Raw genomic sequence first — 15,906 nt, forward strand, 5'->3', positions numbered from 1 at the left:
ATAATTCCAACGTGACCTAATAATTGAAAAAAATTAAATTGAAAAGGTGTTCCGTATACATCGTTGAGAATGTATTGAAAATAGCAATTTGTTAGATTCTCCAAAATAATTCTACATTTACAGAAATATTGTTTGTTAACAATTAACGAATATTTTGCAGCCTAAGATATTTATAATTCCAAAATGAGACCTAATAATTTTAAAAAATTAAATTGAAAAGGTGGTCCGTATATATTGTTAAGAATGTATTGAAAATAGCAATTCTTAGATTCTCCAAAATAATGCTACATTTACAGAAATACTGTTTGTTAACAATTTATTTTGAGTTTATTGATTAAGATAAATATTTACCCGAAAGAAATCACAAAAACTCATTGCAATTTACGAAAGTATAATTTTTAATAATCTGCAATCGTTTATAGTGATTGTATAATTTACTGAGGGTTGAAATTACGATCGAGAACAGTATAAAAAAACTCTCATGCGGTTACGATGAATTTTTCTCATTACTTTCGAGCAAGCATTTATCTTGATTGCTATTATCATATTCTTACTACTGAAAATTAAATTCGCCTATTTTTCGAGATTCCTAGTTAAAATATTCTGCTACAAATGAAATGTAAAATCTGTAATGGGCATATTAGTAAAAATTCATAATATTGGGTCAATTATCCAAATAATTATATTCATTTTTTTAAATAGTCTATTTTAAAGTTACTTGTTTTAAGAATTCGTCAGTGATATAATAATATAGAATTTTGGTAGAGAAATTATTTCTGAAGTATACAGGGTGGCTCACCACATATTGTTTTTAGGGAATCACATTCCAATATTAGTTTTCTTTAAATGAACGTTTAGAAGACATATGAAGGTCTGGGTTAGGTCTTTTTTCAAACGAAATTATACATTTTTTATTACATCATATGATGCATCTTGATATTCTCTACAAAAAAGTATTAACCTATCTATGTTAAAAAATCAATAATTTAAGAAATACTTTATTTTTAACATTGTTAGAAAATTATGACAGAGAAGGTTCAATGTGACGACCATTTGTATCACAATTTGAATCGATAGATTAATGTTTCACGTACATTGTGCAATATATCTAGTGTTATTTTATTACTCCTATATTGGCCTTTGTAATCGGAGGCTCATCGAACGCCTTATTTTTCAACTTGAACTATTCTGGCGACATTTCGTAATATCACTGAATAAAATCGTAAACAAAACTAGCATTAAGTAAGAGGGCAAATGTTATCGATGCAGAAAGTGTCATATAATGTGTACTCAATTCATAATATTGACGAGTGAGTAATGATTTCCTAATAACGTTAAAATCAAAATATCTCCTAAACTAATAATTTTTTAGCATAAATAGATTAATACTTGTTTGTAGAGAATATCAACTGATGCGATAAAAAATATTATTCCATTGAAAAAGAACGTTAATGATCTTCATATGTCATAATTTAATTTTTTAATTTATAAACTAGTATTTGTACTTTCGCCAAGCGCAATAATAATGTGATGGCCTGTATTATGTAACCCTGTTCAGTGGCGTGGGTCATGAATGACCCAAAGTCGCTCAAAAGTTAAAATTGCTGACAGTCACTCGCCCCGAAGGTAAATAGTTTTATCTACGTTCGATAGTTCGGTGGATCCTATACGACAAATAGTTCGTTCGACGAACGGAATATCGGGAACCGCCCGTTGCGGAATAGATAGTTTCCTTAATTAGATAGTTCTCGCGTCACTGCCAGCACGGGCGGATTTTTCTGATATTTCTGATATTTATCGAGCCGACGAAACGCTGCAGACTTTACGTGTGCCAAATAAAAGCGCTGATTTGCAGTGGTCAGAACGAAAACAACCAGGCAATTAGCTCTGGACGATTGAAAAGAGCTATTGAATCTTTCAACTTATCATTAACTCACTTCCCCAGTGGATCCGCCGATCGATCTATCGTCACAATTTAGATTCATCAACTGCAGAATCGGTACTTTATTTCTCTAAAAATTTAGTCGCTGGTTATTCAAACGAAACTGTTTTCCTGAAAGTTTGCAAACAGAATATCGCGATTCAATGGAAAACAGAAGACAGAAAAATTGCAATTTTATACAATTTTATTCTGCATTGTCATTGACATTGCATATGTCTATTGACCACAAATTATTGTAATTGACCCACGTAACCGAAAATAATTTTTCCAGAACAATTTGAAACACATGAAATTTCAGGGGAATCATTCATTCATGATTAGACATTATATTTTCGGTAACGAATTTTTTTCTCGAAAGTGGGTAGGATTTCGGGGGTATGTGTAACGACCAAAAATGATTGTAATAGACCCCCGCAACCGAAAATAATTTTTCCAGAACGATTTGAAATTTTTGAATTTAATTATTAATAACTTTTTAACGAAGCCTCCATCAACAAATTAGTATTCTTGATTTTCGTCTTATTTCGACCTCTAGAATCACCCATTAAAATTTTTCCCAGGGGTGGCCGAACACCCTGTATATAAAATTTAATTTTGCATTTTCAATAAATCATCCACTTTTCAGATCGTACTAAGATTGCCAAATAAAATAATATACTATTTTAGATCCAGATAACGTATACATATAGTTATGTATGTTTTATAAAATTTCACTTTGCATTTTCAAAGTGTTTTTTGCGCAAAAAATCGTCCACTTTCCAGATCGTACCACGATTACCAGGGCATCCTGTTCTCGAGGGTAATCGTTTTTTATAGAAAATAAAGCTCCTGTTATTTCCACGTCCTTGCTGTTCCGAATTTCTCTGTTCCTAACGTTAAATTCCGAATACGTACAGTTTTGCCTGTCGAATGAAACGATAAGAGTAAAAAGTGCTTGGCGAATCATTGTCCGATCGGTACGTTCCAATCCTACGGCAAAAATTCTTCCCAGCGTCGTTTAATCTGGGCGCTCGACGCTCCATCGTGCAACTCCTTGTTTGCGTGTCGGTCGTTCGCGAAATCCACTGATAAAGCGGATTGACGTATCTGTCCTTCTCTCGTTAAGTAACCGGCCGAAAAAACCGATATTTACAGAAGCTGGCGCCGGGACGCTTTCATCCGTCACGGTGCTGGTTACGTTTCTGTCGCGAGGCGTCGGAAATTGCAATTAATCCGGGAACACGTGGAATCCAGGGCCGCTAACCACCGCGACGCATAATAAAACAGACGGTGAATGAAACATGAAACGACGCGGCTCTCCGTGGCGAACGATTATAAATCATGCACCTCGAGAGCGTTTAGTCATCGAGGAACCTCAAAGTTTGTAGGTTTTTCGCAGAATTTCGAATTATTCATGCGCTTCGATCCTGAATAAATTACGCGGATTCTTTATTATTCACCTACTTTGAGAATAGGCACTTTCGTAAAGAAATATGATTATGACAAATGGGTCTACCTAATTCGAAACTGACCTCCAAAGGGGTTATTAGGTTATTAGGAGACATTGTGTAATTATTTCCTGCGAACATATTCTGACGAGGAAATATAGTTATGACATATGGACTCGACTGATATGGATCTGGGTTGGACCGTTATTTTCTGCGTAAATATTTTGATATAAATATAAAATGATTACAAATGTCCCTATCTTAGATCTGCTATCAAAGATGCCACGTGAAACTGCAGTTTTATCTTTCTCGGATCTTTTAAAAGAAATTTTGGCTCAATTTTGATCGACGAAATTGATCTAAGTGGTTGTGCATGATTAACGTGTATTGGATAGTGTATTAGTAGTAGATCCTACTTAGAGGCTCTACCTAATAGCTATCGATGGTAGAATACATAAAGGGGATGCGTAGAAATTATGAGAAAATAGGATTACGTGAGATTAATGGCCTCACTGGAACATTGACATTAATTCCTATCTACCGTGCGTGCCTAAGTCAATAATTAGACAACTTTGGGGAACATTTTGAACGAGTCAATTTGCTAGAATTGATGTAACGAACGTTTAATGAAACGCATCCCTGAATCTACGTTATAATCTAATATTTAATTGGCCCTGTAATAATCTCCGATCTCATATTTGCGTCATGTTAGGATTGGCTTTGATGTTGCCGACAGCTACTGAGAACCACAATTAGATCGAATGGAGATGGCCAACATGATGGATAATGGCATTGAGACAGTCAATTGTTAGAATTGTCAATATTTAACACTAGAACTACCGACAATTATGGTGTAGTAATCTGTACCAAGGAAATTAAAACGATAGATACATGAAGAAATGTATAGTACAATGGAAATAAGTGTTTATTCATTCTCTTATAGAAAATTATGGTTTTCAAAAATTCAGTCGAATAAATTTTTTACAAGTTTTGTTAGAAATTACGTACAGGTTATTTTGACTGCTTTGGTAGTTCTAGTGTTAATAAAACATATTCAGATATACATTTTTTTTTATTGGCTCTGTGCAGCATTTGAAAAATGATAATTATAGAAGTAATTTTGTATAAAATAATAAATAAACTCACCTACGGACTATCCTATAAAATTATTTGAGCGAATTAACTCGAATAAAAAATTGTTCGAAAATATTTTATTCGTATCTCGCGCACGAAATAAAGTTACCCTATATTTACGTTGCTCGTTAAATAAGTAATGGAATAATAAAACAACTAATATCTATCCAAGCGTGGCCTGCACTAGTTTCGGTTGAATTCAATATTATCAATTTCGAAGACGCGCTAGTAGATATCATTATCGGATTGTATGGGGATGACCAATATGGCAGCAATATTATACGCAGCACAACAGACACTTGTGAGATGAATTTTCGACGACCAAGCACGGTCAATTGTCAGAAATGTCACATAGATTTAATGAAACGCGTATACCTGAATTTAGGTCGAAGTCTAGATTTTGATTAGCTCCATACTTGCCTCAATTAAATCTATTATTAATACTGATTTCGGTCTTGAAGACAACAGATAGTGGATGCCTCAATTATACAGGATGTCCCAGATTTCAGGCGCAAAACTTTATCAGTAGATTCTATAGGTGCAAGCAAGACAAAAATGTTATACAAACATGGGTTGTTTAACGCTTTATTAGACAGTTACATACAGAAATGTGAAACTCTAATATCTCATTTTAAAATTACCACCATCGTTGGTAATGCAAGATTCACGATTGAAAATGAAATTTATCACTGTAACAAGCTCATTTGCATTTTGTTTCGAGTCTGTAAATACATCCTCAATTTTTTGTTTAGTTCATTTGTTTGATTCGGAGTCCAAATACATACTAACAATTCTGGTAGAAATTACTAATATCAATAGCTTAATATACAAGCAATACAAAACAAACATAAATATGTTTAGCTTAATATACAAGAATAGAAAACAAACATAAATATGTTTATGTAACATGTTTTCCTTGTCTGCACCCGTAGAATTTACTAATAATATTTTGCACCTTAAATCTGAAACATCCTTTATAAGGACTTCCAACATGCTTGAGATACTGTGGAGCAGAGTTTCTAAAACTGGAATTAATAGATAGACTTCCTCGAACAGTCAAGACAAAAGACATACATACTTTCTCCACATAAACAATATTAGAAAACGTTTAAGTTAAAAGATATACTAATATCGAAATTGAGTAAAAGTCTTTTAATTATAAATACATTTTTTTTAAACAGTTTTAGATTATATTCAAAAATAAGAATTTAATTCTCATGTTAGAGTTTCCTAAACAATTTCCTTCGTAAAGGCTAACATAATTATTAGAATTTTAAAACTGTCAACCATATTTAGTCAAATAAATATCTTCGAACATAGATAAAAACCTAGTTTTTTATTGCTTTTATTCGAAAATAAACAAACACAAACACCGTACTATTGACTTTGATCCCGACGACAACATAGTGAACATTGTGATTAAATGCAAAGGACCCATTACAGACATAACCGACGTTATGGTAGTCCGTGAGAGGCCCACATTCATCCCTATTCGGACGAATGGGACTCAATGTCCATACCACGCTCATCAAAACCATCCATTAACGTCCAGAGTGGTCTGGAAAGCTAGGTCTGCCATGTTTGCGCTGCTCGCCACGCGTTGGTTGAACGCGCCACCCCAATTGTCGAGCAAATCGAGAAACCGAGTTCTCAATTATGCAAATTCTGGTTGGTACATTGTCTAAAATCAGTCTACAATAGTACTCGGAAACGATGTTGCCTGCGAATGCATTCTCTGTTGCGAAACGTTCGATACACTAATTTCTTTCGTAAAACTTCCAACCCATTCGTTCTGAATTATTAAACTAAACTACGCTCACTGAGTTAAACGAAATTTAATTCTTAAATTATGTACGATTTATGTGCTTTCAAGATTTCAAGGTCATAGATATATTTTTTTTTAGTGGTATTTTTATTAGAGTGATTTAATAATGGAAGTCAAGGCTAAACCGGTGATGTATAATGACACTAAAAGAAACGTCAGAATATTTGTTTGGAAGGATTTAATATTAGAAGTGAAAAATACTTCTCAACACCAGTGTCAATTGTCAATATGAAGACTAATCTTATCCTTTCTTGTACATTACTTTGAAACGACAATAAATCGCAGTCCCACGAAGCCTAATATTAACCAAGAAAAATACCGAAATATATCGCAGAGGACGCCATTGGAAAATTAATCGAACACGAAAAATTGATACAAAGTATAAAGAAAAGTATACAATCCAACCATTAAAATTATCTATTTTATTTTGAAATTCAGACCTATAAAATTAGACGAAACTAAAATCTGTCGAAACGAGTCGAACTACCCCCGGTAGTCGATTGATATTTATCGAGACCAGAGAGCCATTTTTTATCTCGAACGATGGAAATTGGCGATGGTGTCGAACCCTAAACGAGTACACGGTTGCGTTGAACGAAATTTCGGTGAATTTTCTACCGCAGCCTCGTCACGGACACCATAAATTTACGATCGTTGTCAGGCTCGTTTATCATATCGAAGTTCGATACACGTATTTCCGCGTAAACGTCGTCACCGTGCTCGACGCTATAGACGGTCAAGTTGCTCCGGGAACTATGTTCAAACTTCGTCAATTATGCGCGGCCGTCGCTTCGACTCTCGCAGGAATTACGGCGATGGATCACGAGCACCAGGGAGTTATTGTTTCGTCACTATAATTAATCTCCGAGCATAATTGGACACATGCATGCGGCGCGCGAAGCATCGTCGCAACGATGGCGGCGTCCCTCCGCGTGTAAACATAATCGTAAGCTGGTCGTAGTAATTTCTGAATGGGCGTGAAGATCCCTTGGTTAACGCGTCGGATTACCAAACCGATTTTATCTAAATTTTCAAATTCTCTCGTAAATAGTAAATACCATTTCAAGGGGTTGGACCACATCGACGAACTTAGAAGGCACTTTAAGTGTACTTTTATGAATTTATTTCTGAGCTACGGAAGCATTTCTTTCCATCAAAATTTTGCAAAGACACGGATACGTATGTATAGTATACAGAGTGTTCAGCCACCTCTGGAAAAAATTTTAATGGGAGATTCTAGAAGCAAAAATAAGACGAAAATCAAGAATGCAAATTTGTTGATTGAGGCTTCGTTAACAAATTATTAACGTTTAATAAAGAGTGAGAACCACTATCGCGCGTACGCAGCTGTTCGCAGATTGAACTTTAAACGTTAATAGCTTTTTAACGAAGCCTCAATCAACAAATTGCTATTCTTGATTTTCGTCTTATTTTGGCCTCTGGAATCTCTCGTTAAAATTTTTCCCAGAGGTGGCTGAACACCCTGTATATAAATTTTTGTTCTCAATTTTTCTTGAAAAAATAAGTCGTCGAAGGTATGATGTGTATTGTAACTGTAATAAGATATTATTGGTATATAGTTTAATATAAGTATAAAATAAATATAAGAAAATTGTCGTTGTTTTCTAGAATTTCTCTTGACTGATATTCTTAACATTAAAAGTCTTTATACTTTGAAGAACACGCATCGTTAATATCTGTCCGAAATATGCAATACTTTTTGTCCAACCAGAGTAAATTAATAGTTTTCTGAACATTTTTTATTTTTGAGAACATTCGTATATGAACGAAACTGATTTTGTATACTCGAATAAATTTAAACTTTTTAGAGGATAAATTTGTTTGAGTGCGTGTTACGTATTTCAGATGTTAATCCGAAACGAGTAAACGGTACTTATGTAAATGTGACAAGGATCAAAGGATACTGGACGTAGGTACGGCAGTGGCATACCTAATTTAGATGACGCCGCACAAACGGAATAATTAGTGTCATTTCTGAATGAATTACGAGGCGGTCGACGCGTTAACCCCTCAACCGAAAGATACCAAAACGAGCCACGCGGTTCATTCGCAGAATTTCCTCCATCTTTAGTTGAGTTTTGGCCCGAGTGCTGAGACGCGGAATTCATTTCCAATTTCAGATTTTACGCTTTGCAGTTTCGCAACAGTTTAATCTAGAATTGGCACAAATGTAGCAAATGTATTTAGTCGGACTTAAATTGACATCTTGTCGGTTGCATTACTAGATTCTCACTTCCACCAGACATTTAATTCTTAAATTTCTTTGAATAGAAAAAGTCAATTAAATTATAAAAATTAAAAGATGTCAGGAATAGTCATTTATTCCTAACCTCTCTTAATTTCTTTATACATTTCAACCAAAGACAGGCAAAATTCTTATTTAGATAAAAATGTCAAATTACAAATAAAAGAAGAATCTCTATTCGTTAATCGTTATATAAAAATAAAACTTTTAATTATACAATGAAACATTTCACGATAAACGTTACGAATAAATTACTATGCATTGTATTTATTGTTATCTATTATCTGAATAAAATTTTGCTCGACTCTGATATTAATATAGAGATAACCACTAAAATTGTGAATAATTAAAATGTATAAATAATTAATTTTTTCAAACGATGGAACACAGTATCGTCATGGGTAGACGTAAAGTTGAATTTTCTTTCATTTCGAAGAAATTAATTCATCAGAAATTAATTCGAAGAGGCTAACAAAAATCGTGCAGTAGAAGATGCATGCGAATGGTTCCGCCAACTTTACTCGCGAGCGTAATTAAGAAACTTCGCAATTTCGTTATTCAGATGAGTCGTGCGTATATAAAAGCTGTTGCATAAGTTCGCTTTAAAACCGGAATAACGATTTAATAAATATTGATGGCAAAAGTAAGTCGTGGAATAATCGACTAATTTATGACCAGTCATAAATAATACTAGGCAGCTTACTGGGGTCTTCCGTCTTACCCCCATTCCTTCCCCGTCCGCTCAAAAAAATTTATTACAGAAAAAATAACACAGAAATAAGGATAAAGAAACAATTAAAAATTATAATTTTCATTTCTAGACCACTGAACCTCGAACTGATAATAGAAATAATGTAATTTTATTGTTAAAACAAAATGAATTCGTAAATTATCCTCGATTTAAGTAATTTATTACAACATATTATATTTTCGACTCTGCTTCGAATCAAACCTGAGCAAACTTCATTTGAAATAATTTATTTTCGACCTTTATTTGAAAATAAAGCGACTTTAAATAATGAATTATTTCATTATTTCTTTATTTCCAATTGGCCAAAGAAATAATCCTTAAAATAATGATTAATAAATAGATTTATTTTACGTGATCTTTCTAACAATTTGTTTGAAGCAATACTTTCTCCGCAAAGAAATAATCAGGACACAATTTTCACCAAACGACAATTTCGAAAATCCGAATATTGCGTCTAATTTCACAATTATTCTTACGAAATAAAATAATATTTTAAGTAATGGTATTACAAAAATAACTAAGAAATAATATTTTAAATAATGTTATCTTAGAAATGTTCAGGTTTGTTTTGAATCGTTTTCAGCAAAATAATATTCATTAAAAATCTAAAATCAAATCGAGCATAGGTCTTGTTTATTTAACAGATAATATTTGAATAGAGTAATATATCAAATAAAATTTATTTAAATTAACGAAAGAAGCGCCACGTTCTCGTTGTCTCTAAAAATAACGTATCGAAACGCTAATTATGAAGAAATAAATATAACGAACCAATTAAAAAATACTATTTTTCCAGCACCGATATACAAAAGAGCCTCTTCGCGTGCATTGTTTTTTTCTCTGACTTTTGAAAAAAATTCGCCGAGAAATAGAAACTTAATTTACGGATCTAATTAGAAATCAGCATGGCGACCATTTCCGGGGAGGGGAGGCGTCGGACACAAAGGCAGTGTCGTTTCATCGAAAAGTTCCGAGTGAAACCTATTTATTAGTCAGCCTTTATTAACTCGAAGGATATTTGGATGCAAAGTAACTCGAAAATTCCGCAGTAAGGCCGCCGACAAAAGTGCCCGCGTTCCGATTCGATGAAAACTTTCGACCGCTATAGGAATCCAATTTCCTTTAGTACGAAGTACGACCGCCAACTTTCGGATCGGCGGGAGATCTTATAGAATACGCGGCCCCACTGTTTGCATTCCGATGGCAAATAACAAGTAAGTGGAACAGCAATCATAAGAAGCCTATAGAACGAGACGAGGCAAAAGTCCAGGAATCCCCTTTTACGTTTCCGCGTTGTATCTCCACGCGGAGGAACGCGCCACCGACGACCATTGAGGCAACTTTTAATAGAATACCGCAAAGTGATAATTATTAGAGGGGATTTGCAATAAAATGTGACTCGATAACGTCGAATAAATATGATCTCATCTATTGAACTTTATAAGTGGAAGTAGATTTGTTGCGTTCGAGAGCAAATTTCTATTCGAACGAATGGCTCGTGAATGTTTAATAGAGTCACGTTTCGTTTGAAATGTAGCAGCATACGAGATCGAGATTAATAAGCGTTTTAAACATTGTAATAACGCTGCACAATCCTGCAATATAATCTGATTACTGGATACGTGTCGAGCACGTGTGGCAGATGGTGGTACACGTGATATACTGAAATAATTATCCAGTTAATAACGTTATCTATGTGCATAATAGAACGAAGAAGGATTAGTTATTTTATCGCACGTTTTATTAACGTTTGAACGTCGCGACCACTTTTCAACCACGGTCGAGAGGTTCATTTTACTTTTACCGTTTCGAGAAAGAATTTCACCGGTTTGTGTGAGTAATTAGCGTGCATCCACCGAACACGTCGCTTCGAAACTACGAAGTTTTTTAATTGCTCGCGAGAACAGATACGTACATATAGTGTAGATCTATTGGCATGCGTAATCTACAAAAGTGGAGTAGAAAAATTAAAAAAAAACGTGAATACGAAGCTGTGTAATATTTAAATTATAACTGTGTTCCCTTTACGTACATTCCTCTCGAATTTAACGTAACACTTTTTATTTTTATACGTGTATTTAAACGTTTAAATACCAGAAAAGAGAAGAACAGCAGAGCTAAATCAAACTTAAGGGGGTCTTCTAGTGTGAACTTTGGAAAAAACCGATTTTTCGTGCATTTTCTTAAAGAATATAGTTTGAAAACTATATCAGTATAATCTTGTACCTGAACTATAATCAATAAGTTGAAATTAATGAAATAATGGCTGTTTAAAGGATGATCAACGTAATTGTTATAGGGATACAAAAAGTATTTTTCTCGAATACGATACAGTAAAACTTACTGGACCAATTGGCTTGAAATTTTGGATACACTTTTAGTATATATATGACTATATCTTCTACCAAAATCAACTCAAATTTTGTATTTTTTTATTCTTTTATGTCCTCAAAGTTAAAAACAAAACATGAAAATATCGCTAATCTGACTTCAAAATATTGTCATTGTTTAAATTATCAACTTTTCTCTTTTATTTTGCTAACGGCTATAACTAAACTCATACTAATTAAGAATCATTCACGTTTTTTCATTTCAAACAAATAGAATGGCTGCAATCATGGACTCCGTGAGACGACCTTTTTTAAAGACGATTATATTTGGCAGTATATAGTGCCACCGATTTTAACTACTTTTCGCCCAAAAAATTTTAAAATATCACTGAAATAGGTATAAATAAACCTTGTAAATTTAACTGCAAAAGGTCTTATAATTCATTCATAAAAAATTCCACAAGATAGCTTGAAAAAACGCGCTTCACACTGGAAGACCACCTCAAGGGGAGTTTCTAATATAACAGCGTTAAAATTAAAGTTTAAAAAATTAAAAAATTAAAAAGAAAACTAATTTTAACGCCGTTACACGAGAATCCTCCCTTAACCAGTCAGCTGTGTTTCACGTCTATGTATATCCGTCATGGTGAAATGGCAGTATTTTGTGTTATGACGACTGTATCCGTCATGCGTAAAATTTAGTTACCATTTGCGATTTAAATTGTAATTTTAGCGAAAACTAAAGTATATTCGTTTTCAATATGAACAAAACACTGAGAACTATTGCTACCGCCCCATAATACATCACCTCAGATTCTCTACATAAAGATTTAGGCATACATAATATCAAACGGATAAAAAAATTTACTACAGCACACAAGAAACGAATATTTAATCACCCCAAGGATCTAAATCAGCCACCACAACACAGAAAACTAGAAAGGAACAAACCCACCGATTTACTGAATTAAGTAAAAGAGTAACGGTAGCCATTACATGTAAACTAAAGCCACGTCTTTAGTGCATCAAATTTGCTGGTTAGCTCAATGAAGCTAGTTGTAGATGTAATTTAATAAAAAAAAATTCAATATGTTTAGAATCTTTGGAGGTCAAAATGAAATGAAACAAACAAGTGAGCGGTCTGAAAAGAGGTTGCCACAGCTGACTGGTTAAAAGAAGGGTAACAACAGGAATCACGGTGGTTATAAGACGTTAAAATGCGCGTGACAACAAATGGGGAGGACAGAAACGACGATCGAGCGAAGGAAAAATAGCAACGCGAGCGAAAGGTGCGTGCATTCTTTAAAAAATGGAGAAAAATCGTTTACTCACCGGTGTCGTAGAGCGGGCAGGGCATGTAGGCGTACCTCTGCTCGGGATGCACGACGGACTTGTTTCTCTGTCCGCTGGTCATGGTCGCGAATTTGGTCACGTACTGCAGGAACTTGTCATAAAAGAGTAGAAAGGTCGTTCGGATTATCGTTGAGGATGTATCGTAGACGCCCCCGCCTCGCTGGACTCGACGCGATCCCCGATCAACGTGGACGACAGGACGATTATCCCGAGTGAATCGGGCGCGACTGCATCCTGCAACACTCGACGACGCCGCGACGCATCGGCTGACGAGCCTCCTCGCAAATTAACCAATTAAGGATGGCCCGTGCTGTTTCCGTGCCAATTAGGCACCGCCACCTCGGGGTCTCCGCTCGCGTCCCGCGCCACTCTATCGCCTGGTGGACCTCGTCACTTAATTAGCACCGAAATAACCGTCTTCTTCCCTTTGTGGAACGTGGCTCTTCCCTTCCTCCGTTGTCGTCCACCGCGGGATCACCTTTAGCGCAACATACACGCGGTTAGGTACATGTCAGAAGGCACTTTGCCTTCTCTAGGTTTTCTACATTTATTTTTAGAGAATTGTCCGCATCATTACAATGGCTAATGAGAGTATTAGTGACCATTTCTATCCCTCTCAATTGGAGGAACGTAGTGTACCGATCTGATGTTTGAAAGAAAAAATTGATGGGTCATATATGACCCACGATAATTGTGATATTTTCTGAGAATGTTACGTTCCATTACGAAAGTAACGATCCAGAGTAGGATGTATGGGTCAGTCTCAAACGTACAAATTTTAGCACATCAAACATGTATGTTAAAGTGTTTAATACAATATGGTGTCTATAGCAAGGAGGTCTGGATTAAATCTTTTTTATCAACTTTTTCTGCATACAAATGTGTTTGCTCTGACAGAGTTTCCCTCAAAGCTTGCATTTCAATATTACTAAATTTCATTTTGACGGCGATATTTATCAAGTTCGCGTCTTCTGATAACTTATCACTACAAAATTGATTCATGCGGCAATAACATTAGAATATTTTACATGTTTGTAAACATTGAAACTGAGGCAAGTGTTGTGTGGAATTCTCATACACGAAAGTTTCACCATCCTTCACTGGAGAATATCTCTGTAACTATTCATTTCTAACCCCATGTATCTTAATAATTTTTTATTCTATATTCAATAGACTTTCGAATGGCATGATTAAATGTTTCACATTATAGTTAAAAAAAAACTCAAGGTCTTCTTCATATTTTGATATGTTTAATGTGCTAAATGTCATAGATCTAAGCGTTCGAATATTTTTCTTAGCCACTGTATACGATACACAAATGATTCGGTAGTAAATAAAATCAAATCGTAACAAATAAATAAAAGCTACGATTATCTGGACCTAACCCTTCAGGATCGTAAACTCTGACTTTTACTACATAATTAAAAAGTACTTCGTGTGCAATAGAAGATACAGAAGTTTGTGAACCCTTTTCATAATACAAAGTCATCGACAACCCTCGATTTTGCAAACTATTATTCCAAAACTAATATTCCAACATTTCCAAATAATAATACTTTTCACAATTCTTTGCAACGTTAAAATGTCAAATGACGAAAGTGCCACCGCGCAACGAACATAGAGATAACAAACATGTCCTACCCGCAACCCGCATACACCAATTCACTGAAACGAAAACTTAGATAACTGCTCTTCCAACAGTTCGGATAAGCAATACCAAACTTTCTGCGCAGCCTAACATATTTCTTAACCGTACCACGAGAGAACGGCGACACCGTAGAGCCCGCAACGCGCTCAAGATGGCGAGAAGCACTCGATCCGTTCCCTTCGAACTTGACTCGCGATGGAATCGTCACCGATCCGGAAGAATCGAAATCCTCGCACGAAACACGGTGTTTGTTAAATTGATTCCATTAGGAGTAGTTCCCGAGCGCGCAGAGATTACCAGCAGTTTCTAACGATCGAGTTTGTTAACAGATTACGGGCCTATTAGCGACTCCGGGAGTTTCCCGCGTCACGCTTTCCGGTTTCAGGTGCTCCGAACTTCGTCGAGTGTCCTCAAAGGAAGCTCGTCGCCAACTCGATAGACACTCGTCTACCTGCCCAACGATCCATCCTAGCATTTTGCAAAATGGAGAGGGGGTCCCCGCGGGGCTCGATACAACCTAAAGGGGCGTGCAAAAATATTCATCGCCTCTTAGACACGAATAGTCGACAGAGATTCAAACTTACTTCTTTCGTTTAATCGAAAACAAATTGTACACATTGATAGCGACGGCTAGTTTTTATATTTTATGGACTTTATGGATTCTATACAAGAAAACAGTAACAAAAGTTCATATAAATGTGTGTCCTATTTGACCTTGTTTTCAAGTTATAGCGAGTTCTGCGTTGGAATAATTGTCTCAAAAAATGAGGAAAGTTGAACTAAATCATTTATGAACAGAGTCCAGTATCTAACATTGAATATGTGAATATGTCTTGTAAACATTAGAGTACTTGGTGTTCGATTATTAAAATATCATCGTGTATGATCCTTGAGTATGGACTTATTGTTATAAATAATACCTAGACAAACAGAAAAAGTAAGACAACCACTAGTAAAACGTCTCCAGGTTTATGTTTGGATGTAAATAGGTAATTTTGAACACCTACTGTGAAGATATATACAATGTACTCAAGAAGAAACTCGCTGTACAAAGTAGTCAAATGGAACACATGTTTTCTCGTGTATAATAGTTATTAGTATAAATTTTAAGGAATGTTTCAAATAAATCTAAAGGAGAATTAAATTTTACACAAAAGCGTTAAACTTCTCTTGGCTAATCACGCACACCGCAAATGTATCGATTGCTACATTTATGGGATCATAGTTTTC

At 35.0% G+C, this 15,906-nt stretch overlaps 1 protein-coding gene across 2 annotated transcripts in view; it reads right to left on the reverse strand.

The window, feature by feature from the left end:
- LOC143349648 (uncharacterized) overlaps positions 1 to 15,906 on the reverse strand; it is a 67,760-nt gene that overhangs the window by 41,315 nt on the left and 10,539 nt on the right. For both annotated transcript variants that reach the window (XM_076781048.1, XM_076781049.1), the window contains exon 3: positions 13,008 to 13,506. In XM_076781048.1, the coding sequence (XP_076637163.1) occupies positions 13,008 to 13,089 (82 nt within the window). In that variant the 5' untranslated portion in view covers positions 13,090 to 13,506. The remainder of the gene's footprint in view (positions 1 to 13,007; positions 13,507 to 15,906) is intronic.

This window comes from Colletes latitarsis, chromosome 14 (assembly GCF_051014445.1).
Source record: "Colletes latitarsis isolate SP2378_abdomen chromosome 14, iyColLati1, whole genome shotgun sequence".
Taxonomy (NCBI): domain Eukaryota; kingdom Metazoa; phylum Arthropoda; class Insecta; order Hymenoptera; family Colletidae; genus Colletes; species Colletes latitarsis.